The sequence below is a fragment of the Hemicordylus capensis genome, chromosome 11 (genome assembly GCF_027244095.1).
Source record: "Hemicordylus capensis ecotype Gifberg chromosome 11, rHemCap1.1.pri, whole genome shotgun sequence".
Taxonomy (NCBI): Eukaryota; Metazoa; Chordata; class Lepidosauria; order Squamata; family Cordylidae; genus Hemicordylus; species Hemicordylus capensis.
In genome coordinates, this window is record NC_069667.1 from 21,067,899 (window position 1) to 21,084,548 (window position 16,650).

Below are 16,650 nucleotides of genomic sequence, written 5' to 3' on the forward strand. Positions count from 1 at the left end.
GCATGCAAAAGGGTTTGGGTTCACTGGTCTGCCTCTCCAGGTATGGCTGGGAGAGGCTCCTCCTGCCTGCAGCCTTGACTGCTGCCTGTCAGTGAAGACTACAGTGAGCGAGGTAGACCAGGGGTCTGACTCGGTATGAGGCAGCTCCCCTATGGGGATGGAGCTCAGTGGTAGAGCATCTGCTTTGCAGGCAGAAGGTCCCAGGTTCAATCCCTGGCAGCATCTCCACATAGGGCACGGAGAGACCCCTGCCCTGACACCCTGAAGAGCTGCTGCCAGTCCGTGTAGCCAACCTTGAGCTCGCTGGACCAAGGGTCTGACTCGGTAAAAAGCAGCTCCTCCCTGTGCCTGGCGCACGCCACAATTCCAGGCTGACCCCGCAACTCCGCCCGTGTCGAGGCGAGCCACTGGAAGGTGGCAGAGGGATCATAATTTAAAAAGAGTCTCCGCCCCGCGCCCCAGCTGCCAAGCAAGACCAGCCCCGCGCGTGACGTCAGCCCCGCCCGGCTCCAAGGGAGCCTGCCAAAAGGCTGCCGGTTCAAAGCGCTCCGGCTGCCCGTCGGAGCTGAAGCTGGAGAGAGAGAGAGAGAGAGAGAGGCGACCGCGGAGGAGCTGCGCGCGGGTGCCCGCCCCTTTCCAAGCAGCAGCGGCAGCCGCCCGGGCTTGCGAGAGGGTCGCCTTGCCTTGCCCTGCGAGAGAGAGACCCAAAGGGATTGTTCCGCGGCGCTGCCCTGGTCCCCAATGCCTCTCCTCCCGCGGCCGGGAAGATGCTGAACTCTTCTGGGCGGCGCGCACCAGCCGAGGAGGGGACCCTCCGTTCTTCTTCCCGATGAGTGAGTACTGCCTGCCGCCCCTTGCCTGCCTCCTCCCGTCTCCCTCCTCCCCTGGCCCTTTTCACCCACCCCCGCAAATCTGCCAAGGGGGGTCCTCAGCCTTGCGATGGGGAATCCACACTCTTGACCTTGCAGCTTGTGGGGAGAAGGGCTGGACTGGAGAGAGAGAAGAGCGTGGAATTCTGTCTGCCGGCTTGGTGTGGGGTGGAATTGCCTGTGATCTCTCCCCACTGCCCCTCTGTTTGGGGTGCACAGGATCCAAGATCCGCTTTTGGACCTCTGGAGTGGACTTGGGGATGGACTTCGAGGGCCCCCCCCAACTCCACCCGCCCCAGTTGGTACAGGGGTGCTTGGATGGCATATACAGAGTTTGTCTCTTGGGGGGCGCCGAGTTTTGTCGGAATCGCTGGGTGTCTCTTTTTTGAGGGGAGCGGGAGAAGAAGAAGGGGGACATTCCACTGGCTTTAGATCATTCTCCCCGCCTCCCACCCTCACCCGCCGCCCGCCCCCCCAGCCCTCCGGCTGGCCACCGCCAACAATCACTGCAAAAATAAAAAAAAAATTAAAAAGACCTCACAATAAGGAGGGGATGGGTTTAGGAAGTGCAGGGCAAGAAAGGAAGGAAAGCGTTCTGGCTGCAAAAGAGAGATGTGCTGTGCTTAGAGGGAGAAATCTTTAAGGGGGGGAGTTTGAGGCTTTTAAATCCTTGCACCCCAACAACCGGGATTGGGCATTGGAAGACCGGACTTGAAATGTGGGATGGAGGAGTTAAGAACCAGGCACCTAGGTCTGCAGGGTTAATAGAAATCAATGTTGATAGTTATTTTTGGGGGGGGGGGCATTAATTCCATGCCATGCACATACCTGCATTGACCATCCCACTGGGTGATCTCCGAAGTGATTGGATTCTCCAAGAAAGGAGAAGCCCGGAAGGGAAGGGTCTTTCCTCTAGATTCTGGGGTTTTTTCCCCCCTTCGCTTTTCTGCCAGAGGACAGGAGCTGCGACTTGTGTGCTCTTGAGCACTTGCCCGGGATCCGGAAGGTTTGGGGTGGAAGAAATTCTAGGGCTGCAATGGGTCACAGCAGTGGGGGGAAGAGGGGTTGCTTGGGCACAGCCCTGGCTGATGCGTGCAGTGCCCACTTTGCATTTGAGGGGCTGGGGTGGGTTGCTTCCGTGGTGGTGATGGGGGGGGTGCATGGACTGGAGGCAGTGAGGAGGAGGCGAACTCCAGAGATTGTGGGTTGGCAGTCCCCAAAACTGCTTTAGTTAGCCAGGCAGCTGAGGGTGGGAGAGGAAGACTCTTGGAGTTAAGTAGGACATGGAGTGTTTGCAAGTGGATGCTTCCCATATCCCTCCGGTGTTGTCTCCCCAAGAGGGCCAGGGGGGCAGAGGTGCCAGTGAATAGAAAAGTGGGCCAAAGAGGTCCAAAGTGTCCAGAGCAAGCTGGACTGCTTCAGAGGCTGTTGTGTCAAGATCTCCCAGAGAGACGGATGCCAGGAGAGAGATGCCAGGCTGATGTGAAAGGTGAAGGAAGGGTGAAGGACGAGGACGCTTCACGCGGCAACTCATTGCCAGTTTCTTAGCTCCTCTTCCTTGCTGTGGCCTCCCCTGCTGGCCATTTTAATTGGGGTTCTGCTTTCTCCCTCCACCCCACCCCGCCCCACCCCACCCCACCCCGCCTTGCCTCCCTCAAGGTTTGACTGTAGGTGCCGCCGAAGCTGGGCTGGACGGTGCATAAAGATGCTGAAGGGTGTCTGGTTGCTCAGTGTGTTCACAGTGGCTGGGGTCCCGCCGACGGAGAGCCGCAAGCCTGCCAAAGACATTTGTAGCAAGAGCCGCTGCCCTTGCGAGGAGAAGGAGAACGTGCTGAATATCAATTGCGAAAACAAGGGATTTACAACCGTCAGCCTCCTCTTGCCGCCCCCCTCCAAGATCTACCAGCTCTTCCTCAATGGGAACGCCTTCACCCGCCTCTACCCCAACGAGTTTGTCAACTATTCCAACGCCGTGACCCTCCACCTGGGCAACAATGACATGCAAGAGATCCGGACGGGGGCCTTTGTAGGCCTGCGGACCCTTAAACGGCTGCACCTGAACAACAACAAGCTGGAAATCCTGAGGGAAGACACTTTCCTCGGCTTGGAGAGCCTGGAGTACCTCCAAGCTGACTACAACTATATCAGTGCCATTGAGGCCGGGGCCTTCAGCAAACTCAACAAACTGAAAGTGTTGATCCTGAATGACAATCTCCTCCTGTCGCTGCCTAGCAACGTGTTCCGTTTCGTGCTGCTTACTCACCTGGACCTCAGGGGGAACAGGCTGAAGATGATGCCCTTTGCTGGCGTCCTGGAGCACATTGGAGGCATTATGGAGATCCAGCTGGAGGAGAATCCCTGGAACTGCACCTGTGACCTTCTGCCTCTCAAGGCTTGGCTGGACACCATCACTGTCTTTGTTGGGGAGATCGTGTGCGAGACCCCATTCAGGTTGCACGGCAAAGATGTCACCCAACTCACCAGGCAGGACCTCTGCCCGCGAAAAGGCACAAGCGAGTCCAATCAGAGGGAGAAACACCCTTCCCACTCCGATACGCACATCCAGAGATTCCCCCCGACAGCCAACTCCGCCGTAGGAGCCACCAGGGCCCCCAAAGCCAGTCGCCCGCCCAAAACAAGAAACCGGCCCACCCCACGGGTCACAGTGTCGAAAGACAGGCAGATCTTTGGGCCCATCATGGTTTACCAGACCAAGTCCCCCGTGCCACTCACTTGCCCAACCGGCTGCGTCTGCACCTCCCAGAGTGCTGACAATGGGTTGAATGTCAACTGCCAAGAGAAAAAAATCAGCAACATCTCTGATCTCCACCCCAGGCCTACCAGTCCAAAGAAACTTTATCTTACCAGTAATTACTTGCAGACTGTCTACAAAACAGATCTCTTGGAATACAGCTCATTAGATTTGTTACATCTGGGGAACAACCGGATTGCCGTGATCCAAGAAGGTGCCTTCTCTAACCTCACCAGTTTACGCCGACTTTATCTCAATGGCAATTACCTTGAGATCCTGTATCCTTCCATGTTTCAAGGGCTCCAGAGCTTGCAGTATCTCTATTTAGAGTATAATGTGATTAAGGATATCCTCCCACACACCTTTGATGCTCTGGGTAACCTCCACCTGTTATTTCTGAACAACAATCTGCTAAGGGCTCTGCCCGACAACGTCTTTGGGGGCACGACCCTGACGAGGCTGAGTCTGCGAAACAACCACTTCTCTTATTTGCCTGTGCGAGGGGTCCTTGACCAGCTGTCGGCTCTGATTCAGATTGACCTTCAAGAAAACCCTTGGGATTGTACCTGCGACATCATGGGGCTGAGGAACTGGATTGACCGTGTCACCGAGCCGAGCCACCAGCAGGTGGGGCACCCTGTTGTGATCAACGAAGTGGTCTGCGATTCTCCAGCCAAGCACGCTGGAGAACATCTCAAGTCCCTGAGCAAAGAGGCCATCTGCCCTGAGAACCCCAATCTGTTAGACTCTTCTGCCTTGTTGCCAAATCTGAACACAGACGTGCCACCAGCCTTCAGCATCTTCCCCAGCTCTTACCCGGAAGCGCGCACTGAAGTCCCTCTCTCCGTCTTAATTTTGGGCCTGCTGGTTGTGTTTATTTTGTCCGTCTGCTTTGGAGCGGGCCTGTTTGTCTTTGTCCTCAAGCGCCGCAAGGGTCTGCCCAGTGTGCCCAGTAGCGCCAACAACCTGGACATAAGTTCCTTCCAGTTGCAGTACGGGTGTTACAACAGCGAGGCCCACGACAAAACTGAGGGGCATGTGTACAATTACATCCCTCCTCCTGTGGGCCAAATGTGCCAGAACCCTATCTACATGCAGAAGGATGGAGACCCAGTCGCTTACTATAGAAACCTCCATGAGTATAGCTATAGTAACCTTGAACCTAAGAAGGATGAATCTGCGAGCTTAGCTTTTACAATCACTGCAGCAGAAATGCTGGAGAAACAGACTTTTCCGAGGGAACCAGAGCTGTTGTATCAAAACATTGTGGAGCGGGTCCAAGACCTGCCCAGTGGAAGCCTGGTTCACTATAACTTTTGCACCCTCCCCAAAAGGCAGTTCACCCCTTCATACGAGTCGAGACGACAAAGCCAGGACAGGATAAATAAAACAGTTTTGTATGGGACTCCCAGGAAATATTTTACAGAACAGTCTAAACCGGAACTTCCTTTACTGCAAGGGAAACTACAGACCGAACCAGATTACCTCGAAGTTCTGGAGAAACAAACTGCTATTAGTCAGCTGTGAAAGGGGTGGGTGGGAAAGGCTTTGGCGGGGGGGATGGGACATTTCCTGGGGGAGAAAAATCTTTAAACAAACAAACAAATCCTAACCTGATTCTGAACTGGATACATCAGTGTGATTTTTCACTTCCTCAAGAGTTTCCACAGTCGAAATTCTCCAACAGCCCTTACACAATGCCAGGGGTATGATGGGTGCTTTTTGCTATGTTCTTTTTTAAGTTATTTCGTACATTTCTTCTCTTGGCCCTTTAGGAACTGTCTCTGCAAATGAATGTTTCAACCAGAGCATTTGCCTAAATTTCTCCTTTTCCTGGGAGCGGGAGGAGGGCAGGTAGAAGGCCATTGGGGCAAGCGTCCCCGTCCCCCCCCACCGCCCGATCCTGTCTGAAAATTGGAAATAATGTAATAAACCTCCAAAAATTCTCTTTCCCCCCTACTGGACTAGGACATTTCTTCCTCCCACCTCCTTTGTAAATAATATTGTCAGTACAGCTTTTTCAATTACCAAGTTCAGCCACTGGGCGTCACCTTTCTTGTGTGTGTGTGTGTGTGTGTGTGTGTGTGTGTGTGTGTTAAAGTGCCTTTGCACTTTAAGTACGTTATTACTTAATTGTTGCGCTTAGCTTTGATACATTTGAATCTATTTTACTGTCTTGTATTTTTGGAATTTTTTTAAAAAGTAAAATAGATCGGTATGTCAGCTATATTCAATCAAAAGGGGCTGCTACCAAACTGACAGCAAGAGCAGCCTGGATTTTCAGCGACCACTTCTGACTTTTTATAGGCTGAATTGTAAATTCTTCAATTTTCTCCACCCTCCCTTGCCCTGATCTCCCTTTTCCTTCTGGCCTTGTTTGACATGAAACTTTGAAATTGACTAAGAATTTAGCAACAGATTGGGGTATTTGGCTGCCTCGCTTGGGAGTAATAATTCATTAATAAACAGATGTTTAACATGAAATGGAAGCAGCCCGATCCACAGATTTCCCATTTTCAGTACATTGCAGCTCCTAACACCATCAGTAATGATCAGTGGCTTTCGGGTTATTTGCCTAATTCAGAGAATATTACTCTACCTGTAATCTCATTTTTTCTGCATTAAAATTAGATATTTTTATACGTTCAAAAACAAGAGTATACATTTCTAATGCTGGGGGGTAGAAATAAGGGGGGGGAATCACGCTGAATTTTCCTCCCTTCTCATGGATAATTCTTTGTTTTCTCTAAGTGTGCCTAACAGTAAGGGCTTCCATCTTTCACCATGAATAGGGAAAGCATCTGTTTAATGTGGGGGTGGGGGGTGGGAGAGGGATATGGCTTCACTTCCTGCTTGTGAACTTCCTGGAAGCATCTGAGTGGCCATTGTGAAAAACACAAAGATGCTGAAATAGATGGGTCCTTGGTCTGATACATGGATGAGGCTGTAGCTCAGAGGTGGGACATCTCCTTTGCATGCAGAAGGTCCCAAGGTCAATCCCTGACAACATCTCCAGGTAGGACTGGGGAAGATCCTTTCTTGAAAGCCTGGAGAAGCCACTGCCAGTCAGTGTAGACTATACTGAGCAAGATGGACCAATGGTCTGACTCGGTATGAGGCAGCTTCCTATGTTCCCTGTCCGTTTGTGGGTTTCCTTGTCCATTTTATAGGGTTTTTTTAAAAAATGGGATGGGGCCACAGCTCAGTGGTAGAACATCTCCTTTGCACGCAGAAGGTCCCAGGTTCACTCCTTGGCATCTCCAGGTAGGGCTGGGAGAGACACATGCCTGAAACCTTGGAGAGCCGCTGCCAGTCAATGCAGACAATACTAAGCTAGATGGATCAATGGTCTAACTCAGTATAAGGCTGCTCCCTATGTTCCTGATCTTGCAGGACTCTTATGTGCATAATGTTCCAGGATTTGGGTGATTTCAGAGGTGAGATTAGGCCTTGTGTCATTTCTAGAAACCCCCCAAAGGATTTTGTATTTAATATTTAATCCCTTGGTGTGAAATATTTGCTCAATTTCCTTCCCTCCTCTATCCTTATAATCCTATGTAAAATGTCAGGGAATTTCTAGTAAGCTGAATTTGACCCAATCGTTTCAGGGAAACTGTTCACCTTTGAACTTTGAGGGGTTTTTCGTAAGCCCCAACACCCAGTTGTGTGTGATATTTAAAACATGCCGCTTAGCAGTTGAGGAGGGGAAAGAAGCAAGCTCCGCCTCCTACCATGAGTGCTGCCATGTGTCGTTTCTGGCTGCAACTTCCTCCTTTAGTCCCTAATGCTAGAATTCACTGCTAGTCTTGGTTTCTGGCACCTCTCCCTTTAAGTGTTACCCAGGAGAATGAGGAAAGGGGAACAGGGAACACTCCTGACAGTTTCTCTTTGTCTTTTATGCCTGTCCTTAGAGTGATCTCATTTTTGTTTTCAGTGCATCGCCTTAAAACTTGGTCATTGTGAGCCATTTTGGGGATTTGTAATGGAACAGTAACATAGAAATGTTTAGATAACAAAAGCTGCAATCTCTTAGGCATAATTATCCAGAAGTAAGCTCTGGTGGTCAACCTTCAGACTAAGTTTCTCAGTATTATTGCATTCGGTTCCGAGCTCGGAATGGAACGCAAGATCTGTGGATCCTGCCTGTCGTTCCAATGGAACAACCCTGTTCCAAAGGAATGACCCAGTGACAGAATGACCCTGGAATCCAAAGTTGTGCTCAGAACATTATGAGAGTTCTGAGCTCGGGACAGGGTTGTTCAATTCTGAGCTCGGAACAGGCCCTTCATTTGAAGGGTGTTCTGTTCTGAGCTCGGATCACTCAAAACCTTCCGACCATGAACCATTCTGCACATCCCTAATAATAAGTTATAACTTGTTACTACTATTAAATCATTACTCAGGAACTACTCTATAGCCTACTTCAATTCAAGAAGACTTCGCAGGAGTTATTATTTTGGATGCCAGCCAGTGGGAATTATTTCTGATTCGATGTGTGTTGGATTGCGCTGCACATTGGAAAGCACTGAATTTCCTCTCTCACTGGACACTCAGTTCTCCATCTCTTCCACCTTCCAGGCTGACTCCTGAACATTTGCAGGAGGAAAACATTCCAAGGTGTTGTAATGAATGGGTTAATTCTTTCACATTTACCCCCACGTTTTGGGTTTTGCTGCTGGCATTTTATCACTCGTTTCTGAAAGACAGATGATCTTGATTTGCTTGTTTCCTGTCCTTCCCAGAAGGAATAAATCCATTTCATGCAGCACTTCTGAATAGTTTCCTTCTGGTTTTCAACCTCTCTGAATTGTCACTTCTCCTTTAGATGCACATTTGCCGCTACCTCCATGTTTCTGAAATTCTTCGAAGGAAAAATAAGTTCCCCTTTGTATAAGAAATTAACATCACCTGGATCAAGGCTTTAGCCTTCTATCATTAAGCAGGATCAGTATCTCTTTCACCCATGTTGTGCTAAGTTTCCAGTTATCTGCACTTTGATATTTACCATGCCTTTAATGTCTATTTAGTACACGGAACCTGGTTCTAATTAACACAAAAGGGATAGATAATTATTAGCCCGTATATCATTTTTCCCCCTAGGTGCAAATGTAATTCTGCAGGCTTGTCTTTCGCCCCAACAAATTGCTCTTATTTACAACAAAACCAGTTTTGTTTTGGTCCATTGTAAATCCTTATGCAACGGCAATAGTGCTCAGCATACAAAGTAGGCCAGGCTTTTCAATTCCTTATTAAAGCAATTGGTGGCTTCTGAAAGGAGTGTACTGTTTCCTTTTCATAAATAGGTTACCGGACATAATCATCCTTTTATGATCATGCAGGGACAGAACTGGACTCTGTGACGGATGGAAATTTCAAGCTTTTGCAGTCGCTGATGATATCTTATCTGCGAAACGGAGAGGATATCTTAAGCCTTGGGGTTTTTGATTCTAAATGTGAGCTGGTTTAATTGGAGCAGCTCCAACAGGAAGTAGCCGTATGTTTTTGAACAAACTGTAGGCCTCGTCAGAGGGTCTTATGTCGCTGGCGGTCTTCTCATGACGGAATGCGACAGCTACATAAATGCTCTCTTAACACGTCGATTCTCAACATTTAGGGCCCATAAAAATCATTAGCTCGGGTTTAATTCTGAGAGGCACCAGAGCGAATCGTTCAAGAATCAGTCTTCAAGCCGGTCTTTTCAAGAAGCAGAGATGCTACCCCCCCCCCCCAATTAGCGGAACCCGGAACACAAAACTGGAATAGCAAGCAACTTTGAGAGAGCGACTTTTTTTGAGAGCTTCTGAAAATATCTTATTAGTGATTCTTTCCTTGGGTTTAACAGAGCATATTTCCTGCTTAGCTAGCTTGAGAGAGAGAAAAGGTGGAGGATGGATGTTTCAAAGCATTTTGTGTGAGTCACTTTGCTACAGTGCTTCCTTCCAAATTTATTCCTGTTGTCATCTTGGAAGAATGGCCCTGTTTTTACTTGGAGAGTGCTTCAGTAAACATTCTCTTCTCTAGTCTTTTCTTCTTCTTCACTTGTTCAGAAAAACACTGTGGGCTTGTTTGAATCTGAAAATCACTTGCCTCAATGTAAGCTGTTGAAGTCTGCTTTCTTCTCTGGACTGAGAACAAAGAATAAAACAGACCTGTATAATTTTATGAAGGATATCCTCTGTGTTCTGCTTTCTCACCTGTGGCCCACCACATATGATCTTGTTAGGTTTTCCCAAACCACATCGGCACATGCACCCACAATGCTCCAAAGCATCAGAAACAGTTGATGAGGCAGACAGGACACTGGGTGTTCAGAATTCTGCTGTATCCTACCAGGGTGTCCTTCAAGAAGACTTGATACATGAATTATGCCCACAGAAGGTCAAATTTGTCCCCCACATGAGACAGATGAGGAATATGATGAGGAATATTTTGGTAAAACATATCCTCATGGATAAAAAACATATATGTGCATATACCAAATTCACCTTTCCCATTTCATATCTGCAGGGAACATTAGCTGACATCCCAATTAAATTACTTTTGAGTCGTCGTATTGGAATCAACCCCTGCTAACTATGCAAAGGGGCACCTTTTTAAAGTGGTGGCTCTCTTATATGTAGTTGGGGAGAGCAACTGGCCCTATCCCTCCAGTGGCTGTTGCTGGTTTCTGCCTTATATTTCTTTTTAGATCATGAGCCCTTTTAGGGACAGGGAAGCATCTTATTTATTATTGATTTTTCTATCCATTCAGAGAACTTGTGCTGAAAAGCAGTGTATAAATATCTGTCACCTGCGTAAGTAATCCTTTGGAGTAGCTCTTCAATACTGGACATCAGGCTTCTGCTGTTTTCTTACTTGGTATAATCCAGGATGTGTGGGCAAACGTGGCCCTCCGACTGGCTGGAATTATAAAGAAACTGCTGTATCTGCATTTTGACTGAGAATGTTAAGGCACAAGGCAATATTCTTTATTAGGGAGTTTAGGAACAAATTGGTTATTCTGAATGCCTGCTATGTGGTGGAATGGGTTTTTAAAGGTTGCTTTACACAGAAATGTTCATTATGGCTCTGTGGAGGCCGAAGCAGCCCTTTCATGAGGTGAGGTAAAGCAGTTCCCTCAGGCGGCAGATTCTTGTGGTGGCAACAGGGCACTGAAATTCTTCTGCGCTCCTCAGAATTGCAGTGAAGTGTCAGGAGGCAACCTATCATATTAAAATGGTAGTACACCTGTGGGCCTTAGTAGGCATTATTCTGGCCTCAGCACATAAAATGAGCAGCCCTTCATGAGAAGGCTCAGGCAGCCCTTTCATGAAGTGAGGTGAGACAGTTCCCTCAGGCGGCAGATTATTGGGGTGGCAGCAAGGCACTGAAAAAAACTTTATACAAGTTTGTGCTGTGTAAATAAACCTTAAAAACTAATGTTTTGGATTGACTCATATTTTTCCAAGGTAAACTGTTAAATTTAATGATTAGAAGTGGTTGTTTGATGCTCTCCACCCCATGCCTATAAGCCTTCCCATTCTATTGAGGTTTCTTTTTAAAAAATTATATATTTTTGCAAAGGTATAAGAGATGTTGTAGTAGACCCAGCCATTTAAAAGAAAAATCTATTTGGTGGCAGCGGTAAAGAAATGATATCTGAATTTCCTCCACACGTGGTATCCTGCAGTAGGGACCAGTAACGGATCCTCCACACATGATGACAAGTGATGGGATAGGCAGCTGTTCCTCCACAGATTATCTTAAATAACTTTAAAAGGAGAGGAGGTCGGGTAACAGCTGGAGGACCAAGTTTGCCCACCCTTAATCTAGGAACATTTTGTCCATGCGATCTGCTGTGTGTGTGTGCAGGGGACCTCAGCTTTGCTTTGTGCATTAATTATCCCCATCTGGTTATATATATACATTGAACTTACGAAACGGGCATCAACTGATCCAGACCCTTGGTTCATCTACATCAATGTTGTCTACTCTGACTGGTAGTGGCTCTCCAGAGTTTCAGGCAACAGTGTTTCCCAGCTCGGGTTGCCGGCTCTGATTAAAGCCATTCTTTGAGGTTTCTAAAATAATTTCCCCACAATATTCAGTCATTAAAAAATCCAGGATTGCTTTCAGTAGTCATCTGGAGTTGGAAGCTGATTCCTGGAGTCTCCAGGCCAATTCTACTCTGCTGCTTGCCCTGCTTGGAGACATTAGGGACTGAATCTGGGATTTTCCAAAGGCAAAATGTGTGGAGAGATATAAAAGTGAGGCCAGCTGGTATTTATTAAACTTTAATTTTACTTCAAGCCTACAAAGCAATGCATTGCTTTCCCTGTGCATTGCCTTCTGTTGCTTGTCCCATGAAGGGACCTTAAATTGCTCAGGAGGGGAGATTGACATGAGGACAGCACTACACTAAGGACATAGGAACAAGGGCTCTCCAGTCCAGCATCCTGTTTCCCACAGTGGCCCACCAGATGCCTCTGGGTAACCCACAGGCATGAGGTGAGGGCCTGCCCTCTCTTGCTGTTGCTCCCCTGAAATTGGTATTCAGAGGCATCCTGCTTCTGAGACTGGAGGTGGCCTATAGCCAACTTCTTTATTCTATGAAGAATACAGAAAACTCTTCTAGACCTAAATTTCTTTTTCTTCCCCAGCTAGAGTGGAAGTATGCTGGTAGGGAGTGCTGCCGATTAATATTATCTGGAGAAACAGAGTTCAAGTTCCAAATAAAGTATTTTATTTAGGAAATCCATCAGAGAGATAGATTAAGACCTGCATGCCCCATTGCTAGCTACATGCAGGAAGTGGGGAAGGGAGGAGAAGGAAGTCTCTCTCTCCAGGTGAGAGAATGAAACCTAACACTATCAGAGGTGCACCTAGGTAATTTTGGCACCTGGACGTTAAGGCCTTTGGAGGCCTCTCTCCCCTGCAAATGAAGCATCATCATGCTCTGATGGGCGACCACACCACCCAGAACAAACTAAAGAGGATTTTGGGGGCCCCAGGGGCTGTGGAGGCCCTGGACTTCAGCCCCGAAGTCCAGGGGTAAGAACACCTATGGAGACTATCAGTCAAAGGGGAATCAGAGTAGAGAAAGAACAGTCAGAGAGGGAATGCCCTTACTGACTATATCTACCCTTAACGCCCCTAGTGGTCAATAGGTTTGCTCCTACTAAGAGCTGCATGAGGACTGCATCTCCAACATAAATGGCTAACCAGAATTATTGTCTGCAAATTATGTTTCTCAGGGATTAAACTCTCTGTGGAGCTGCTGCATAAAAAGCCAATTATTTCTCTCTCTCCTGATTTGATAGCTGCTCTCCAAAATGCAGTTGGAGAATGCAAAATCTGCATGGTTTTGTTTTACAGGGGGGAAAATGATTTTTTTAAAAAAAGGTCATTGAAAGACATAATTTCCAATAATGGTCATTTCCACCGTGAAAATGTAGGGAGGTCTCTTCCCTCTCCTGGCCTGTGACAAAGCAGGAAAATGTTTCCCCATCTCCAGGTTGAGTTCAGCAAGAAACCTCTTTGGAACAGTGCAAACCATACTGAGCTGACTTGGACAAATGGTATAAGACAGCATATTGTGTCTGGGGATGATGAGAGAGTCAAGTATTCTTCCCTTGCTTAGGGAATAGGGCCGAGGCTTAGTGATTGATCACCAGCTTAGACAACATCAGAACATAGGAAGCTGCCTTATACTGAGTCGGACCATTGGTCCATCTAGCTGAGTATTGTCAACATTGACAGGCAGTGGCGTCTCCAAGGTTGCTGGCAGGAGTTTCTCTCAGCCCTATGCCAGGGATTGAATCTGGGACCTTCTGCATACGAAGCAGATGCTCTGCTATGGCTTCGCCCCGTGTGGGTGAGGATACTAGGCAATAAAGTAAAGTAAAGTGTGCCGTCGAGTCGGTGTCGACTCCTGGCGACCACAAAGCCATGTGATTTCCTTGGGTAGAATACGGGGGGGGTTTCCCATTGCCTCCTCCCACACAGTATGAGATGATGATGCCTTTCAGCATCTTCCTATATCGCTGCTGCCAGATATAGGTGTTTCCCATAGTCCAGGAAACATACCAGCAGGGATTCGAACCAGCAACCTCTGACTTGCTAGTCAAGTCATTTCCCTGCTGCACCCTTAGGTGCCTACTAGGCAATAAGGAGTGCCTTAAATTTAAAAAAGAAAAGAAGATATGGGGGTAATTCCCACGATTGCCAGAGTGCGTGGTTGGGGTGGGGTGGGGAAGGTAGGATAAACATGACCTTGCCCACAGACAATCAATGGGGAGCTGGTGGGAGAATGCTCTGTGTTCCCACACAGGAGCAGGGTGGAGGGACCTGGGACTGGAACTTGTTGGTCTGGCCTCTGGGTATCCCACAATGCAACGCATGGCACATGCTTTGCATTGGGGGATTCCCCCATCAGATAGACACTCTATGTGCCCATCTCTGTGTCTCCTCAGACTGAACTCAGCCTGAGGAGACACAGGATACCTGGCACAGCCGGGTTAAGGGTTCTTGTGCACTCTTAACATCGACTAACAGCTGGGTTTGTTTAGAGGGTTAGGCGGGCGGGAGAGCAGAGGGATCAGCAAGGAACCTGGTGTTTTGGGTTAATCCGTTCCTTGATCCAGGCCAGCTTTTGAATGGAGCTTTAGTTACCTGTATTCTAGTCCTGGAGTAGAGGCAGGGCTAACAAACAGCCAGCAGCAAGAGCACTGAAGGCAGACTGCACTTGGAGAGGAGAGCTGGTCTTGTGGCAGCAAGCATGACTTGTCCCCTTAGCTAAGCAGGGTCCACCCTGGTTGCATAGGAATGGGAGACTAGAAGTGTGAGCACTGTAAGATCTTCCCTTCAGGGGATAGAGCCGCTCTGGGAAGAGCATCGAGGTTCCAAGTTCCCTCCCTGGCAGCATCTCCGAGAGAGGGCTGAGAGAGATTCCTGCCTGCAACCTTGGAGAAGCCGCTGCCATTCTGTGAAGACAAAACAGAGCTAGATAGACCAAGGGTCTGACTCAGTATATGGCAGCTTCCTATGTTCCTATGTCTCTCTGTACATAGTATCTGTTTCATTAAACTATTAATATTCCTGATTCCACCTCACTGCCTTGTTCTTGCATACCACAACCCTTTCCCTTGGATTTTACACTCACGACCCGCCTAACCCAGTCTAGTCTGCCCTAGGCTGGTCGTGAGAACAGCCTCGGAGCTGGTTTCTTTGAAGGCATTTCTTAGGAAGAACTACATTGCATTCTCAGAGCTTGGTTCTTCGCTTGTACTTAAAGGTCAAATTTGTTTTCCACTTGTCACGATCGGAAGGAAGAAAATATTCCCTTCGAACCTCGCATCCTTCCAGAGTCTTCAAGCAGAGGATGTAGAAAGAGTTTAATGCCAATGCTCTAACATGTGTGCTTGCCAGCTCTTCAAAGAGGGATGGTTCCTATGAAATGTCAGACAACCCAGGGGTGGTCATGAGGTCTGAACCAACAGAATGCGATAACCCATGGCTTATGTGCTACAATTTGAAACCATAACTTAAAACTGGTTTGTGTTACATCTAAAATGACAAAGCATTGCTCAGGGCATTCCTTCGCCATCAGAGGACACTAGTTGGGAGATTCTTGGGGCAGGTGGAGGACTTGGGGGTGGGGGGACTCACACCCACTCTGGTTTGCCTGTTTGTCTGGAAAATGCATCACGGTTTGGAGTGCAGTTACTGCTGAAAGTGTAAATTGATTTCTTTGAAAGAGATGTTGGGTTTGATCCAAAGAGGTGTGAGAGAAAAGGAAATAGGAGAGCTGGTCTTGTGGTAGCGAGCATGAATTGTCTCCTTTGCTAAGCAGGGTCTGCCCTGGCATGTATTTGGAAGGGTTGTAAAATGTTCCCCTTACAGGGTGGGGTCATAGCTCAGTGGTAGGGTGTCTGCTTGCATGCAGAAGGTTCCAGGTTCAAATCTTGGCATTTCCAGGTAGGGCTGGGAAAGACTCCTGCCTGAAACCTTGGAGTGCTGCTGCCAGTCAGTGTAGATAATCCTGAGTTAGATGGACCGATGGTCTGACTCAGTATAAGGCAGCTTCTTATTAAGGATGTGCAAACAGGTTCGACGTTGAACGGGCCAGGCCACACAGAGGCCCATTGCGCAGGCATGGTGGCCTCCAAAATGGCCACTGCGCTGAGGGGGAATCCCGGAAACCAACCGAAGAGTGGTTGATTTTGGAAATAAGGGAGTCTGGCATGGGGAGGGGGAACCTCTGTGGACACCTCCACCCACCACCTTGGACAACTCCCCCAGAGGGGGTAAGTTTAAAAAAAATAAATTTTAAAAACCCATGGAACCCTCCCCCGCCGACCGAACCGGGGTGGTGGTCCTTGGGTCCTGTTCAGACTCGATCCAAACTGCACAGCTGGTTCCGTGGACACCCCTACTTCTTAGGTTCAACTCCTATGACATTTTCCATTCCCATGACTCACACAGGAAATCAAATTATGGCTCTCCTACTATCTGTTCTAGCTTGGCTCTCAGTAGTAGATTTAAGTTTGGGGGTTTCAAACAATATTGTGTCGAGTTCTTCAAACAAACAACTCACATTTTGCAAACAAAAGCCTTCGTTCAAGGGAACTGACTGTGCTTTGGAATATAAATGCCGGATTTTCAAACTCTTCATGAGTGAAATGAGATAGCAAAAATGTTAATGAAACTTGTTTTTGGTTCTTGCAGGATAATCACCGATACAGTTTGCAATTTTTCAAATTACCAGCACATAGGAAATGTCATTTAACTTTGGGGGTGGGGCAGATACAGAACCCACTGGAATAAATAAACACACACAAACATTTCTCATAAATTTGACATTTGTGGAAGAGACATAGGAAAATTATACTTCTGAAAGGCAACCATCAAATCTCTTAGGATTATTGATCTGATTTTGGGCACACATGGTCAATTTTAAAAATTGCAATCCTAGCTAATGAGCGAGGTGGATTAATGGGTTTGATTTTTAAATAAATAAATAAATCCACAAGTGATATCCTTCAAATGCAA

At 47.7% G+C, this 16,650-nt stretch overlaps 1 protein-coding gene across 1 annotated transcript; it reads left to right on the forward strand.

Annotated features, from left to right (window-relative positions):
* Positions 1 to 535: 535 nt before the first annotated feature.
* SLITRK2 (SLIT and NTRK like family member 2) lies at positions 536 to 6,276 on the forward strand. Its single transcript, XM_053274350.1, has 2 exons — positions 536 to 833; positions 2,529 to 6,276. The coding sequence occupies exon 2, from the start codon at positions 2,575 to 2,577 to the stop codon at positions 5,146 to 5,148; it is 2,574 nt and encodes an 857-aa protein (XP_053130325.1). The 5' UTR covers positions 536 to 833; positions 2,529 to 2,574; the 3' UTR covers positions 5,149 to 6,276.
* The last annotated feature ends 10,374 nt before the right edge of the window (positions 6,277 to 16,650 follow it).

What these genes read in the sequence shown, in the direction of transcription:
- SLITRK2 (XM_053274350.1), top strand. Translation starts at nt 2,575, where the DNA reads ATGCTGAAGGGTGTCTGGTTGCTCAGTGTGTTCACAGTGGCTGGGGTC.